Source organism: Myotis yumanensis, unplaced genomic scaffold, assembly GCF_028538775.1.
Source record: "Myotis yumanensis isolate MYYU_CA2020_CCGP unplaced genomic scaffold, mMyoYum1.0.hap1 SCAF_5, whole genome shotgun sequence".
Classification (NCBI taxonomy): Eukaryota; Metazoa; Chordata; class Mammalia; order Chiroptera; family Vespertilionidae; genus Myotis; species Myotis yumanensis.
The window spans coordinates 13143306-13157847 of NW_027223756.1; the positions used below are offsets into that span (position 1 = coordinate 13143306).

The 14542-nt window shown below is 44.4% G+C and overlaps 1 protein-coding gene across 4 annotated transcripts in view; it reads left to right on the top strand.

The window, feature by feature from the left end:
• Positions 1-5039: 5039 nt before the first annotated feature.
• Positions 5040-14542, top strand: part of GABRB2 (gamma-aminobutyric acid type A receptor subunit beta2) — a 195934-nt gene continuing 186431 nt past the window's right edge. Inside the window, exons 1-4 of one of the 4 annotated variants that reach the window (XM_070414478.1) lie at positions 5040-5103; positions 6144-6376; positions 6532-6623; positions 7615-7682. In XM_070414478.1, the coding sequence (XP_070270579.1) occupies positions 6300-6376; positions 6532-6623; positions 7615-7682 (237 nt within the window). In that variant the 5' untranslated portion in view covers positions 5040-5103; positions 6144-6299. Of the gene's footprint in view, positions 5104-5413; positions 5484-5827; positions 6377-6531; positions 6624-7614; positions 7683-14542 lie in introns of those variants that run through there. The other 3 variants (XM_070414476.1, XM_070414477.1, XM_070414479.1) reach the window with 3 other exon arrangements.

Genomic DNA, 14542 nt, shown 5'->3' on the forward strand with positions numbered 1-14542 from the left:
AATGCAAGAGGGTTCCTTTTTCTCTGCATCCTTGCCAGCACTTGCCATTTGTTGATTTGTTGATGATAGCCATTCTGACAAGTGTGTGATGGTACCACACTGTTGTTTTGATTTGCATCTCTAGGATGATTAGTGACTTTGAGCATGTTTTTATATGTCTCTTGGCTTTCCTTATGTCTTCGTTTGAAAAGTATCTATTTAGGTCCATTGCCCACTTTTTGAGTGGGTTGTTTATCTTCCTTTTGTTAAGTTGTATGAGTTCCCTGTAAATGATGGAGATTAAATCCTTATCTGAGATAGCATTGGCAAATATGTTCTCCCATTCAGTGGGCTTTCTTGTTGTTTTGTTTATGGTTTCTTTTGCTGTGCAGAAGCTTTTTATTTTGATATAGTCCCATTTGTTTATTTTCTCTTTAGTTTCCATTGCCCTAGGAGCAGTATCAGTGAAGAAATTGCTTTAGCATATGTCTGAGATTTTGCTGCCTGTGGATTCCTCTAGTATTTTTATAGTTTCCCATCTTATGTTTAAGTCCTTTATCCATTTTGAGTTTATTTTTGTGTATGGTGTAAGTTGGTGGTCCAGTTTCATTTTTTTGCATGTATCTGTCCAATTTTCCCAACACCATTTATTGAAGAGACTGTCTTGACTCCATTGTATGTTTATGCCTCCTTTCCATGATTTTATTCTATATTTGAGGCACACTTTTCTGGACTCTTGAAGATTCATTACTTTGAGGTAGTGCTAAAAGGTATACTCCTTCAAAAAGTGTCCTGTAACTCCAGCTCTCAACATTTCCGGTTGGTGATGTGATTGTTAAATCCAATCTCTGTTAGGTTCAGAAATCCTTTGTCTGGCCTAAGAGTTTATTTCTGTTATGTTGACTCAGGCTGAGATAAGTTGAGAATAGTAGAGGAGATAAAATTAGAAGAGTATTATTTATAAAGTCACACAGTTATCAGGAAGGGCCTGAGTCCTTTAATATTTTCTTATAAACTGTGATTTTATGGCAACTTAACCCCTACTTCTGTAACCTCATAGATAAAATGGGGGTAATAGTAGTTAACATTTTACAGGCATATAGTGAGGATTAAATAAGTACATTTACTGTATAAAAAGAATTTGCAACAGCATCTGACATATTGATGGTATTTTACTATTACATGTTACATTTTTAGTTAAAGATCAAAATTGATTTATATGTCATGAGATATTGTGGTCAAGCATTTTATGCAAGTTTTGATGTTAGTGCTACTTGCTGAAGGAGAAACATCCAGGAGTTGGTGGGCATTTCTAATTCTGCAGAGTAAAACTTCATTGAGCAATAAGCCCATATTTTGGAATTTATGGTCATTTAGGAGCAATTTTATTTTCCAGTGTTTGTGAAGGCAATGATTTTAGGCAAATACATAAAAGGTATTTTTGACCAGCATAAGGGAAAAATATTTGATAAAATTAAATTGCTCTAGGAGTATTCATTAGCACATAAAAATAAAGGTGCATTCATATATAAATTTTATTTTAAATGGTTCTTACTTGTATATTACAGTGCATCCAGGAAGCCATATACTTGATAATACTTTACTAGTAATTGGTAAGTTTGTGCTATTGTATCATCCCCATCAACTTTATTCCACCACCACCACTGGGCTGTGCAAACCAGAAATGCATGAGCCATCCTTGAATTCTTCCCTCCAGCCCCCCATCCCATCTGTCACAAAGGTTAGCCAGTTATCCCACATAACTCCAGCCACTTCTCTCCATCTTCAGTCACTATCCTAATTCAGACCAAAATCACCTCTCACCTGGACTCCTGCTATAACAGATCCCCTACAGCCATTACTCTCTTTCTCCAGGGTGATTCACACTCATCTTGCCACTCCTCTACAATAGATCAATGGTCCCAAATTACTTCTGCTCAGCTTTCTAACCACATCACCCTTAGAGCTCACTGACCTTTGTCCCCTAGTCTTACTGCTCTCCCTTCATTCTTCATCATGCTCTCCTCTCTTGGCCCAGGATATTTGTACATACTTACTGTATTTCTTCTTCCTGGAATACTCTTCCCTCAACTCTTCATCAGGCTTACCCATCTTTCAAATCTGAATTGAAGAATCTCTTCATGAGGCACAATGCATCCAAATCCTCAAACTGAGTTATTTGCACCAATTATGGATTCCTACTATTCTATTTTTCCCACTTCACAGTACACGCTCCATCTTTATTACGTCTACAATGGTTCCTTCCCACTCTGGAGTATAAGCTCCAAGTAGATAAGGACCACATCTGTCTTTTCAACACAACACCCCGCGTGCTTATAGAAAATGTTTGACATAGAATAGGTGCCCACCATATATTTACTAAATAGATGAATGACTACTATAGTGAAAGTTAATAGCACATGGCTAGTGACGGCTTTTATTCGGCACTTATATACTTCATATTCAAGATGACTTTGAATGATGATCTCTTAAGGGTGCTTACCTTTTGCCTTCTCATTGTATTTCTGGGATCATGGAGGATGCTCTCTAACAATGGACCCTCCCTTTGCACATCACTGTTCTAATGTTCACATCTCTAGGCAGTGTTGTCAGCAAAGTCTTCCAGAGAGATGTCTTAGTCTTAGTGTTGATTCGGCTTTTCAATAAGGATTCACTTTAGGTATACGTTGAAATCAGGTTTCATAACTAGTAGGGTTATCTCTTTAACTACATTAGTTACAACTACCGGTAAGAGATATCTCAGAGATGTTACCACACCAAGAACATAAATAACCTTTTATCTTTTTTCCTTTTGATTACTGCTGGATCTTGACTATATTTTCTTCTTAACCTTCCATTAATTCCCTTGAAATACATTCTCCTCTCTTCTCAGGCTTAATCTATGATAAATGTACCAAATTTATGTCCACTCAGTCTTTATAGATTAATGCTACTAAGCTTTGTTTGCTTTCCTGTCCATTCATTACACCTCATTCATTAAAATTTGCCAATCTTATTAATCACATGCCAAATGCTACGTATGTATTTGTAATTCTACAACAATCAAACGGAGAAGGTACTATTATTATTTTCATTTTCATAGAAGAGGGAACTAAGGTTTGGAGAGGGTAAGTGACCTGCCCAAGTCACAAAGGTTACTAAGTACTTGAGCTGAAATTTGAACCCAGAGTAGGCCTCTAGTTCCCGGGCCATCATCATTTTCAGTGGATGACAGTATTTGTGGTTTTGTTCTGTTTACTGAGTTTTAGTCTTTAGCCTAAACTGAAGTGAGCCTAAGTAGGAGGGGCAGGCAGTGTGGAAGGTGCCCTGTGGATAACCAGGGGTCAGAAGGAAAACCCTGTTTTGAGGTGTTGTCTAGAGGAAGAGATTTTTAGGGCTTCACCTTGGTTTGCCTGGGGTTCAGGAACCCTCTGGGTATAATGTTAACAATCTGAACTTTGTTTTCCCTCCTATATAGCAGTTTGTGTAAAAGATTCCCATTGTGTATAAGAGGAGGAAAGTGGAAAATGGGTCGTTTTTCTCTGCCATTGGTATACATTTTGATTTCTTTAAGTCTCAACCCAAGTAATTACAGAATTACAGATAGGAGAGCTACAGATTTCAATTCTCTTCCCTGGGCCTGGGGATTGGAGGGTGGTGGTGGTGGAGGGTCTGGGTGTGGGGTGTGGTGGAGGTTGGAGTGGGGGGGTGGTGGTGGTGGGGGGGGGGGGGGGTGTGTGTGTGTGTATCTTTGGATGGACTACTATGAGCCTGACAGCCCTGTAAGAACCCTTGGCTGGAGATCTGCATTGTTCATGGTGCTGTTTTACCTGCCTCTAAGGCAGAAACTCCCTTAATCTGTGAAGGCACAGGGCTCTCCCTTCCTGCTGGCCTTCCAGCCCCGGGGAGCTGTAGGCTCCCTGCCTCCCAGCTCTCCACACTTCCCTCTGAGTCATCCCCTTAGCTGCCCAGAGTGAGCCTCTGATCCAGGCAACAATAAGGACGTCAAGAAGTAAATGGGTCAAGTGCAGCTCCAACCAGGACCCTGAGGGGTCCTCGGTGCTGTGGAGACTTCGAGCCAGTTGAGCAATCCAGGCTCACTACTGCCTATTCCAGCGGCGGGCGTCCCCTTCTCTCCCCAGACACCAGCGGGCCAGCCTGGTGCGGGGAGCTCCTCTCCCCCCTTTCCCCCCTGTGGCCACCAAGGGCTCCCGAGTCTAGGGAGTTTCGCCACAGCGACCAGCCAGCAGTGGGCAAGGTGGGGGACCTGGGAGTCAAGGCTGTCTGGTAAGGGAAGCAGGTTTTGGAGTCCAATCCTGGTTCCACTTCTAGCCACCGGGTGATCTTGGCCAAGTTACTGAGCTTCCATGGCCACTTTCTAAATCCATAACATGGGGAAACTAAGGTGATAGCTAATCTAGGATAATTGTAGACATTAATTAATGAAGCACTCCTGGCACATAGTAGGCGCTCAGCTAATGGTAAAGATGGTTGGTAGGAGGAGGAGGAGTTCGAAGTTGAGCTTTGGTGTCCAGCATGTAGGTTAGACCTAAGACTCCTAAAGGTATTCACCCAGGGGAGGGGGAGGGGGAGGGGGTATAGGGAGCAGCTTCCAGGATAATCCCGGAGTGCCCGGGGCCATTCCTCCAGGCTCCTCCAGAAGGTCAGGATGCCCCGAGCCTGGGGGCACCTCGGGGCGTCAGTGGCACGTCTCTCCACCTGGGGCTGCGGAAAGACTCCTTCCACGAATTGAGTGTCTCCCTCCCGCTCCAGCCCCCGAGCGCGCTCGCGTCTCCTCGGGGTCTCGGCGGCCGAGGCTTGCCCGATCCGGTCTCAGGCGGAAACGAAGAGGCACCTTCGGGGTGTGCCGTCCCTCCGGGCCCCTGGAAAGGGAGAGAAGGCGAGTTGTGGTGCAGAGCGCTGGAGATCGCGGTGCCCCGGGCGGCCCCGGAGCCCCTCCCCATTGTGCCTGCCTTCTAGGGACCACTCTGGCTTTGGGCACAGCCCCGGAACAGCCGGTATCCCCGCCCGCCCCCTCCCTCCCTCCCTCCCTCCCCTTCCCTTCCCCTGCCCTCCCGGCTGGGGCGCACGCGGCGGGAGTGGGCTGCAGCGCAGCCCCGCGAGGTAAGGAGGGGCGGGCGCGCCCGGGGACTGAGCCTGCACTTGCGCGCGTGTGCGCGTGCCCCGAGGGGGCGTGGGGCCCGCGGGGCGCATCCCGCTCCGCCACCTGCCCTCTCGCACCCTCCTTAGGGTGCTGCCTCTTTCCATGTCCTACCCCCCGCTTCAAACCCCACTCTCCATGCTAATAGTCCCCCACTGCAGAGTCAGACTGAAACCTGGAGAGGCAGCGCTGCCTTCTCTCCCGTCGCCCCCCCTCGCCCTTCTGCTATAAATAATCCCGACTAGCGGGTCAGCCACGTCACACCGGGAGGAACCGGGACCCCGAGGGTTTCTTCTCAGGGAATAGGGGGCAAAGGGTGAGGAGCAGGATAAAGACATCGCTCGTGAGTAGTGAAGAAAAGCTTGCTCCTTGACTCCTAGGGAAAAATAGGCAGCATTTTATTCTTCTCTTTCTCTGGCTTCCTTTTTTATTGTTCCGTGTCTTTTTTATTCTCTACTCCTCCCCCCCCCCCCCGCCCTAAATCCAAAGGATTGCTCAACACTCCTCCCATTGGTTTATTTTCTCCCTCCCCCTTCCACTCCTGCTCCCACCACCCTCCCCTCCCCCCACCGCACAACCCCCACCTCCACTATCCTCTCGCCCCAGGCAGGGGATGCTCTTCGCCATGGAAATAAAGTTCAAACTCCTCTCCCCATCTGCTTGCTGAGACCAGAAGTGGTCTCCCAGGAACCCGTTTTCCGCTCGCACTCCACACCTGCTCTCGCCTAAATTTCTAATCTGGTTTTGCATATTTAAGAGGACACACACACACACACACACACACACACAACCTACAACCCGCGAGGTGCAAAACTGCCTCCTGCAACTACCGAAACTTACCAGCTGCTCTAGTTGTTTTTGTCTTAACGGGAGGACAACAGAGATTTTTACTCCGGGTCCTCTTGCGGGGTGATTTTTTTTATAGTATTCAAATATGTATATAGTATGCATATGTATGTTTTTCCTTTTTCCCCTTTAATTTATTTTTATTTATTTTTCTTAGCAAGAAAATCTGCTAGGTCCCAGGCAGCCGCCGCTGCCCCTTTGATGTTTTGGTACGCCGTGCGCATGCGCCTCACATTAGAATTACTGCACTGGGCAGACTAAGTTGGATCTCGTCTCTTCAGTGAAGCCCTCAATCCCATCAAAAACTAAAGGGATGTGGAGAGTTCGGAAAAAAGGCTGCTTTGGGATCTGGCCATTCCCCTTGCTAATCGCCGCTGTCTGTGCGCAGAGGTAAGTGTGCCTAAGGCTTCCGTTTTTTCCTTTTACACTTTGAAGGGCTCTGCATACCTCGGTGAAGCGGGATCGGTGGGGAGGATCAGATAGACGCTGAGGACGCCGTGCCTGCTGCCTGACTGATGCCTACTTATTGTCTTTTCTTTCTTTAGTGTCAATGATCCTAGTAACATGTCACTGGTTAAAGAGACGGTGGATAGACTCCTGAAAGGCTATGACATTCGTCTGAGACCAGATTTTGGAGGTAATGGGGTTGCCGTGGAAATAAGAAACAACCCAGCGATAGCCTCCTAAGCTGTCATTTGAGCGTTGTGCTGGCTTGTCTCTTCCCTCTCCCTCATCGTGGTGAATGGAATGTGTCTCAGTGTTACCATATTGAGACACTGACCCAAACTTAATCTGGCTGGTTACTAGATGGTCTCTCAGTGAGAGAGACCCTCCTAGCATGTATTGGCGCTTGCTGTCCTTGGGCTTCACAGTTATAAATCCTTTGCTTCACTGCCATTGCCTCATTCAGTTACAAATCTCAAGTTTGGTTAATGGTGTGCCCAGAGAACCTGGCTTAGTGAACATTCTGGAGGACAAGAAGTGCAGACAATTGGTTGAGAAGTGGCATTAACCCCCTGTGCCCGCCTACTTTGGAAGAGTTCTGACCACCGTTTAAAGTGCCTGGTGTCTGGATATTATCCAGTCCTGGGAGCCTCGCTGCAGGGGCAGTGGAATGGGGGGGGGGGGGGGTGTGGAGGGTGGGGGGAGGACTTCAGGTGCTTGCAGGGGAAGCAGGGAGAAGGGTCAGAGACCTCTTTCGCTGCAGCCTGAGAAACCTTGATATGCCCATTTAATTTTGCTTCAGAGTCTTATGAAGCTCGGAGAGTTAAAAGCTGCACACAAAAGCTGTGGGGGTGAATGAGGAGGAGGGTTTCAAGGCAATATATAAAATTCCCTTGGGCTGGAGTGTTCCTGTGCTTCTGTGAGTTGTGTGTATGCTCCCGCTGAGGCATCTACATGTGTAGACAGAGCTGGAATCCCTCGTCCCTCAGGACACGTGTGTGCCTGTTCAATACAGCATTTCCTAGAGGAGCTCCTGCCACCCTTTTAGAAAAGCAGGACTTGAAGGGTTTGAGGGTAAGCCGTGGGGAGGGACTTGGGGCAGAGTGTCCCATGCCCGGGGACAACTCTTGCTAAGAATGAATGAAGTTCTGAGAAATCACGTGGCTGGCCCTCTTGGTTTGCAGGTCCCCCCGTGGCCGTGGGAATGAATATTGACATTGCCAGCATCGATATGGTTTCTGAAGTCAATATGGTGAGTACTGAGGTTTATGACCGTGTCTCCTCAGACATTCATTGGGGACAGGGAGGCGAAAGGAGCCAGGGTGTGTGTGGCTATGTGTGTGAAGCGGGGGCAAGGACGGGATTTTTGCTTTGCAACCCCGTGTGTTTGTAGTTTCAGAGCCAGCTCTTTCTGGTCCCTCCAGATTTTTCCAACTTGATTCAACTACTTGGGACTTGGCATAAAGCAAGTAAAATGCAGCACACGTTCACATGCAGGAGACCCCTGCAGAAGCCACATTTCCTAAGGTCCTATTAGAAACCAGGTTCATCAAATAAATTTCTGGGTTTGGGGTGGGGTTAGCGGAAGAGGGGAAGGTTTTGATTTAACATGTAAGAGAGAATATTACCTACAAATTAAACTGTTGCAAAGAGGCTGAACAAATTCCCCAGGCAATATTCACATCCACTTGTTGCTTTCAGAGATGGCCTCTTTTCCAAGGGCAAGCCCCCCTCCAGCTCCTTTAAGCCTCCTGATCACCAAAATAAATAAAATAAAATCAGTCACCCTTGTGACCCATGTGTCATCTGCAGTCATTTCTGCAATGTTATTCACCTGATGTCCTCAGCTTGTACAAGTTACTGATAGCAGCACTCTTTCGTGGCTACCTCCTTGGACTTGGGGCAAGTGTTAACAGAAGAAGGCTGGGTGTTCCAAACTAGGAAACACTTGTGGGGGGGTTAGCCTCATGCAGGTCCGCCCCCTGCTGCCAATGTTGGGGCACTGCAGATACACAAGACAGACCAGTGTCCCAGATACCCCCACTTACTTTGGAGTTTTCTACTCCGTGTTTTGAAGTTTTCCCCTTCAAAAGTTTCTCCAAGAAGGGCACATGTGAATGTCAGGTTGCAGTCTTACTTTCAACTCTGGTAGCACAAAGCACATTTCTCAGAAGATTGTGTGGTGGCACGGTTCTGCCTAGAAATGAAATGCACTGTTGAAGAGAATGTTGCACCTGAGGTTTAATGCAAACACTTCTAAGCCAGCCAGCAGGATTTGAAATTTAGAACACATATCAACTAATCAGTGGTTCTCAACCTGTGGGTCGCGAACAATGAAAATACATCCTGCATAGCAGATATTTACGTTATGAATCATAACAGTAGCAAAATTACAGTTATGAAGTAGCAACAAAAATAATTTTATGGTTGGGGGTCACCACAACATGAGGAACTGTATTAAAGGGTTGTGGCATTAGGAAGGTTGAGAACCACTGAACTAGATCCAAAGTACTCTGTAGTGGACATGCTTTCCACATTACACCAATTTTCATAGTCCCAGAATTCAAATAAAGAGGAAGCTTAAGTAGCTATCCTTGTTCCCCTTTACACTGTCCAAAGATAGGTGATAACACTGCGGTATTAAAAGATTCTGAAACAGCTTATGACTGCTGGAGGGAATATTCAACTCCAGTGTGTCCCCAAAAATGTATACACACACTGAATAATTATAAAGGCAGTGTTTATTAAAATACATTTCATTTTAAAAACTGACACCCTCCAATAAGGACATGCATCTTCTTATTTTCTAATTATTTGGCAAGATTTGACCCTATAGGACATAAACACAAACTTAATGCAATCCTGAATGATTCAGAAACTCAGATTTCCCACACATTTTGTAAGTCTCATGTGGGTAGAGAATGCTTGTTTCTTAGGAAACTAATTTTTCATATATACAAATGTCCACTTTTGTGGGACTTTAGAGGTCTTTCATCAGTGTATGTTTTGAGTTTTACCATAAAAAATTAAAAATGTCCTAATGTGGGTGCTTCCTTAATCCCAGGTACTTGAATCTAAATTGTGTTGCTAAAACAAAGTAATATAAAAATTAAGTGTGGTTCACTGTGACTGAATTAGAGTCCTCTCTTTTGCATTTTGATTTATTTATGCTCTTTTCTCCTCCCAAATTTATTTTACTACCTTCCCCTTTATAGGGTCACAAGCACAGGAATTTATGGAAAAAAATAAGAAATATTTAAAATCCAGAGACAGCGGTGGCATAACTAGAAGTTGCTACAATAGATTAAGAACTTAGATGTATTATATCCCAAATTGTTTGGTACAGGGTTTTTCTTTTATTTTTTTTCTTGTTAAGCTTTGTTCATTTATTTTACCTGTATGCAGCATTTTGGGGAGGTATCTGAATTGGACACAATGCCAAGACCTGCTAGTCAAAATATAGACCCAGCTAAGGCGAGGTGTCATCTTTGAAAGTTATTTACTGTTGCTGAAAAATCATGGGATGCTGAAAGTGTAAAGACAAATGTCAGGTTGTAAATAGGACAGCGGTGCAGCATTAATGACTAGAACCCAGTGTTAAAACCCCTGCCAGACCCTTTCTTAGCCCGGTGCTTACACGTGGACTTGTCCAGACACATTCTGACTTGTAAAATCAACTTATTTCAGCTAGCAATTGTACTGACCTTACATTACTCCTCCAAAGAAACATTTTGTGATGCATGCTAGTTTATGTAAACATGGTTATTTGATTCAAAGCAGCAGATGGAAAAGTCCATAGCTGGTGTCTCAATAAAATAAGATGTGTGTGGCATTCTGCCTCCTGTGTACAGGTCTATAAGGATTAGGATTTTCTTTTTTATTAGATTCAGTTCTGGAAGAATGGTTGATTGATTAAGTGAAACCTCAAAATTGATTAACACCCATGTTTCTGCCTTATCATCCTTTGTGGCCTGCAACCTCTGGTGATTGTAACTTGCTTTTATTTTAGCAAATCTCCCTTTGAAGAATGGTGGGCACTAGAGTCCATTCACATTGATATCGACTCATTTGTACCAAAAGGAAAAGGTCCGTGTCCATTGTGATGACAATGCTAGAAACACCCTGACCTGAGCCAGGAGTCTTGGCTGCTAGCTCTGCTTCTGCGGTTCCGTCACCCTGAAAGAGTGACTCACCTGTTAAAGGGGACTAGTCGTCCCGTTTTACCTATCTTGGGTGACCACCAGAATTAATGAAAGGATGTATGTGGAAGGTATTGGTGTTCTGTGAGGGGAGCCTATATAGAAGACTTAACACCTGGCTATCACTTAAGAGACCCAGTGTCCACTTCAGCTGCTACCCTAGGTGAGGATGGGTCAGGAATGTACATCACTGTGTCTCAGTTTCCTCATGTTTGAAATGAAAGAGGACATATGAACTTGATTTCCAACTCAAGGTAACACGTGACTCTGGTCTGGTTTATTAATATAGCTCTGTTGGGTACGAAGAAGTTCTAGGAAAATCAGCACAGACTAAGGAAAATGCAGAAAACCTAAATGACATGCAGTCCCGAGTTCTTGCTCAGGAGGGTGACGATGGCATCTTACCCGGCCATGTGACTCAGGTTGGCTCAATGGAACATCTTTGGAGGAACATGGCATCAATTAGAATGTTCCTGAGCAGAGCGCTTGGCTTTCGAGTGACATATTTTTAGATGTCTTGGTTAAACTGGCAAGAATCTTTTTGTTAAGATTCTTGATGAAAAGTGCATTTTAAGATCCAAAATTGGCTCTGGGGATTAGGGACTGAAATAGCTTTTCTTCATTTAAAGCAGATCCTTCCCCGTCTTGAAACAACACATTTGCCATCCAGAGAGGGAAGCAATATTTCACTTTTGAGGAAAGAGTTCTAGTAAACACAAACACAAATTACCTTCTTATGGGATGGCAAGTGGAGAAAAGCACTGCCTTAACAGACACAACAAAACAAAAAACCCAGATGTTTTCTTTTCCAGCTGCAAAGTTTAAAATTCACTTCAGCACAAATACTTATTTAGTGGCTACTCTGATCCTGCCATGTGTTTGGCTTAGGAGCAGAGCAGTGAACAAGGCCAACTTTTCCCCTCCCCTCATGAAACTTAATATAGAGGTGTTCACTATTGATAATCCTGCAGGCTTCTACAGTACTTATACTCACTGTAAGTCTTATTTTCTCCCTAGAACTTTCTCTGAGCATCTAGTGAGTACCTCATGGTCTGTGTCTCCCATGGGTTTCTTTGTGACTTGTTGACTCCTACATCATTCATTTGTTATCTGATGGTTCAAGTTGCTTTATATTTACATATTTATTCTACCCTAATTTATATTTATAAAATACACAAAGACAAGGTTATTCTGTCTCTCCCTGTGGTTTTGACTATATAATGGTTGCTTGGATGTTTGACTCCTGGTGAATGCCACAAGTATTGGGTGAAGTATTTGTTTTTAAGGCAGTGATTTGTTATTATTCACTAGATATTAGGCCATATGTGTGGAGATAACCATACATAGAATCATAGTTCTAAATGTCAAGGCATTTTACTTTTTAAATCAACAGATGTAGAAAGAATGTAGGATCATCAGTGCTTTGAAAGATGGAATATTGAGAATATGGAGTACTGAGGTATTACACAGAAATTAGGTGAGTGAAGACAGGAGGTACAGGTCTCTGGATATATGTTCCATGCATAAAGGTGGCATAGAGGAGAATAAGACACAGGAAAAATATGGATTTTCATGTAACTTAAAATAGCTGGAGTTGGGAGTAGCTGTGAGGAGGTGTAATGTTGGTATTGAAATCAGAGATGGTGATCGGATTATGAATACCATTTTTGTGGCTTGCTGAGGAGTTTAATTTTTATTCCCAAGTCTGTAGGGATCCAGGAATGGATGTCCGTAGGAGAATCGCAGGAACAGATTCACACTTCAGGGTGAATTGAAGTGGAACAAGGCCTAAGGTTGGGAGATGAGATGGAAACCCAATGCAAAAATTCAGGAAGGATTGATGAATTAACTCAGGGATGCAAAGGAGATATAAAATCATGGCATTTATAAGGTAGAAGTAACAGGACTTGGTGAATCCCAGGTTTCTCATGGTGTCATTTATTGACACACAGAACAGGAAGAGCAACCAAATTGAGAAGGTAGGGGTGGGCAGTCTGGGAAATGTTGGCTTTTCTACACATGTGGAATCTCTGAGTAGAGATAGCCAGTAGGTGATTGGAAAATATAGGTCTAGAGCTAAGTAAGGAGCCATGACTAGAGAAATGAACTTGGACATGTCAGCTTGTAAGTGGCACTAGTAACAGCTGTGTGAATGGATACAATTGAAAAGGGAAAGTGAGAGACAGCTGAAAATGGAGTTCTGGTGAGCACTGTAACTCACATGGTGGAACCTGAGAAGTAGCCTCCTCTGGCGATGACTAAGCAGCTGAGCAGCAGTCAGAGAGTTAGTAGGAGAACCTTCAGATAATGTCTTCAAAGCTGAGGCAAAGGAGCGTTCACAAAAGGAAGAAATGGTCAGCAGTGTCTTATTGAGCAAACACACAAAAGAAACACAACTTCCACAGCTGAAAGCCCTTTTACATTAGGCCAAGAAGGAGCAGGGCCCGGGACGTGAAGTCTAAACCGGCAGCAACAGCGTTAAGTGCGAAAGGCGACGGGTCTGCTGTCCTGGAGTTGAGGAGCGCTTTTCGTTCTTGGTGTTTTGGAGAAGAAAGTTGTTTGGAAAGAATTTACACAAGTAAGGTGTAGGGGGGTGGGAAAAGGGGAAGCCTGGGTAGTTTTACGACAGGAGCGTAGTCCATAAGGAAGAAGTATTTTCTACTTTCGGTTGCTCACAGGCAACAGGACTGAAAGTTCATGCCCATGCAGATACTGTGGTCCTGTTTGTGGTTGGCTCGTGGCCAGTTGAATGTTGACTCATCGATCCAGCATCCATTCAGGAACAGGGGCAAGTTGTCAGCTGGCCCCCGGCTTTTAATGGTCTAACTGTTCTGTCCCGCTGTAATTTAATTTAGAACTCAGACTTGTTTTTCTTGTCAGTCAGATGCCACAGTGATATAATGAAGTAAGTTCTGAGACTTGTCTCTCGGAAATGGTAGCAGGAGCTCATTGGTAAGTGTAGGGAGGGGAGCTTTAGTGGTTGAAATTACTCTTCTGAAAAGTTTGGGTCTCAATTGAAGTAGGCGCAGGGGTGGGCAAACTTTTTGACTCGAGGGCCACAATGGGTTCTTAAACTGGACGGGAGGGCCGGAACAAAAGCATGGATGGAGTGTTTGTGTGAACTAATATAAATTCAAAGTAAACATCATTACATAAAAGGGTACGGTCTTTTTTTTTTTTAGTTTTAATCATTTCAAATGGGCCGGATCCAGCCCTCGGGCCGTAGTTTGCCCACGGCTGAAGTAGGGAGGGGGCACTTGCAAAAAGGACTCATAATTTGTCGGAGGAGCATCCTTTAGATCAGCGGTTCTCAACCTGTGGGTCGCGACCCCTTTGGGGGTCGAACGACCCTTTCACAGGGGTCGCCTAAGACCATCCTGCATATAAGATATTTACATTACGATTCATAACAGTAGCAACATTACAGTCATGAAGTAGCAACGAAAATGATTTCATGGTTGGGTCACAACATGAGGAACTGCATTTAAAGGGCCAGAAGGTTGAGAACCACTGCAGGGCAAAGATTGCAAATACAAAGCGGGAAGTGGGGTGGGGTGACAGCCAGCAATTGAAAGGATTGCTTGATTGAAGAACTCTGTATTCTCTGTGACATGGGAGACCTTTTCTGTTGAGGTTACAGGAGGGCTGCTACGGAGATGGGTGAGGTTACTCAGGACATACGGAGAAGGTTATGTGAGAACCATGAAGCATGCTGAAGGTGGATGTGAACACTCACTGACCACAGGCAGGCTCTAAATTATGCTTAGAAGCCTCCTACCCAATATTAGCAAGCCATTATGTTCTCACCTTCTTTTTCTGCTTTTCCTTCCCTTTCTCCCCTTGTACAGTGCTCAGCCTTTTTCACCACCATTGTAATACTAATATAATAAAATAATTAAGAAGCTACTGCTTA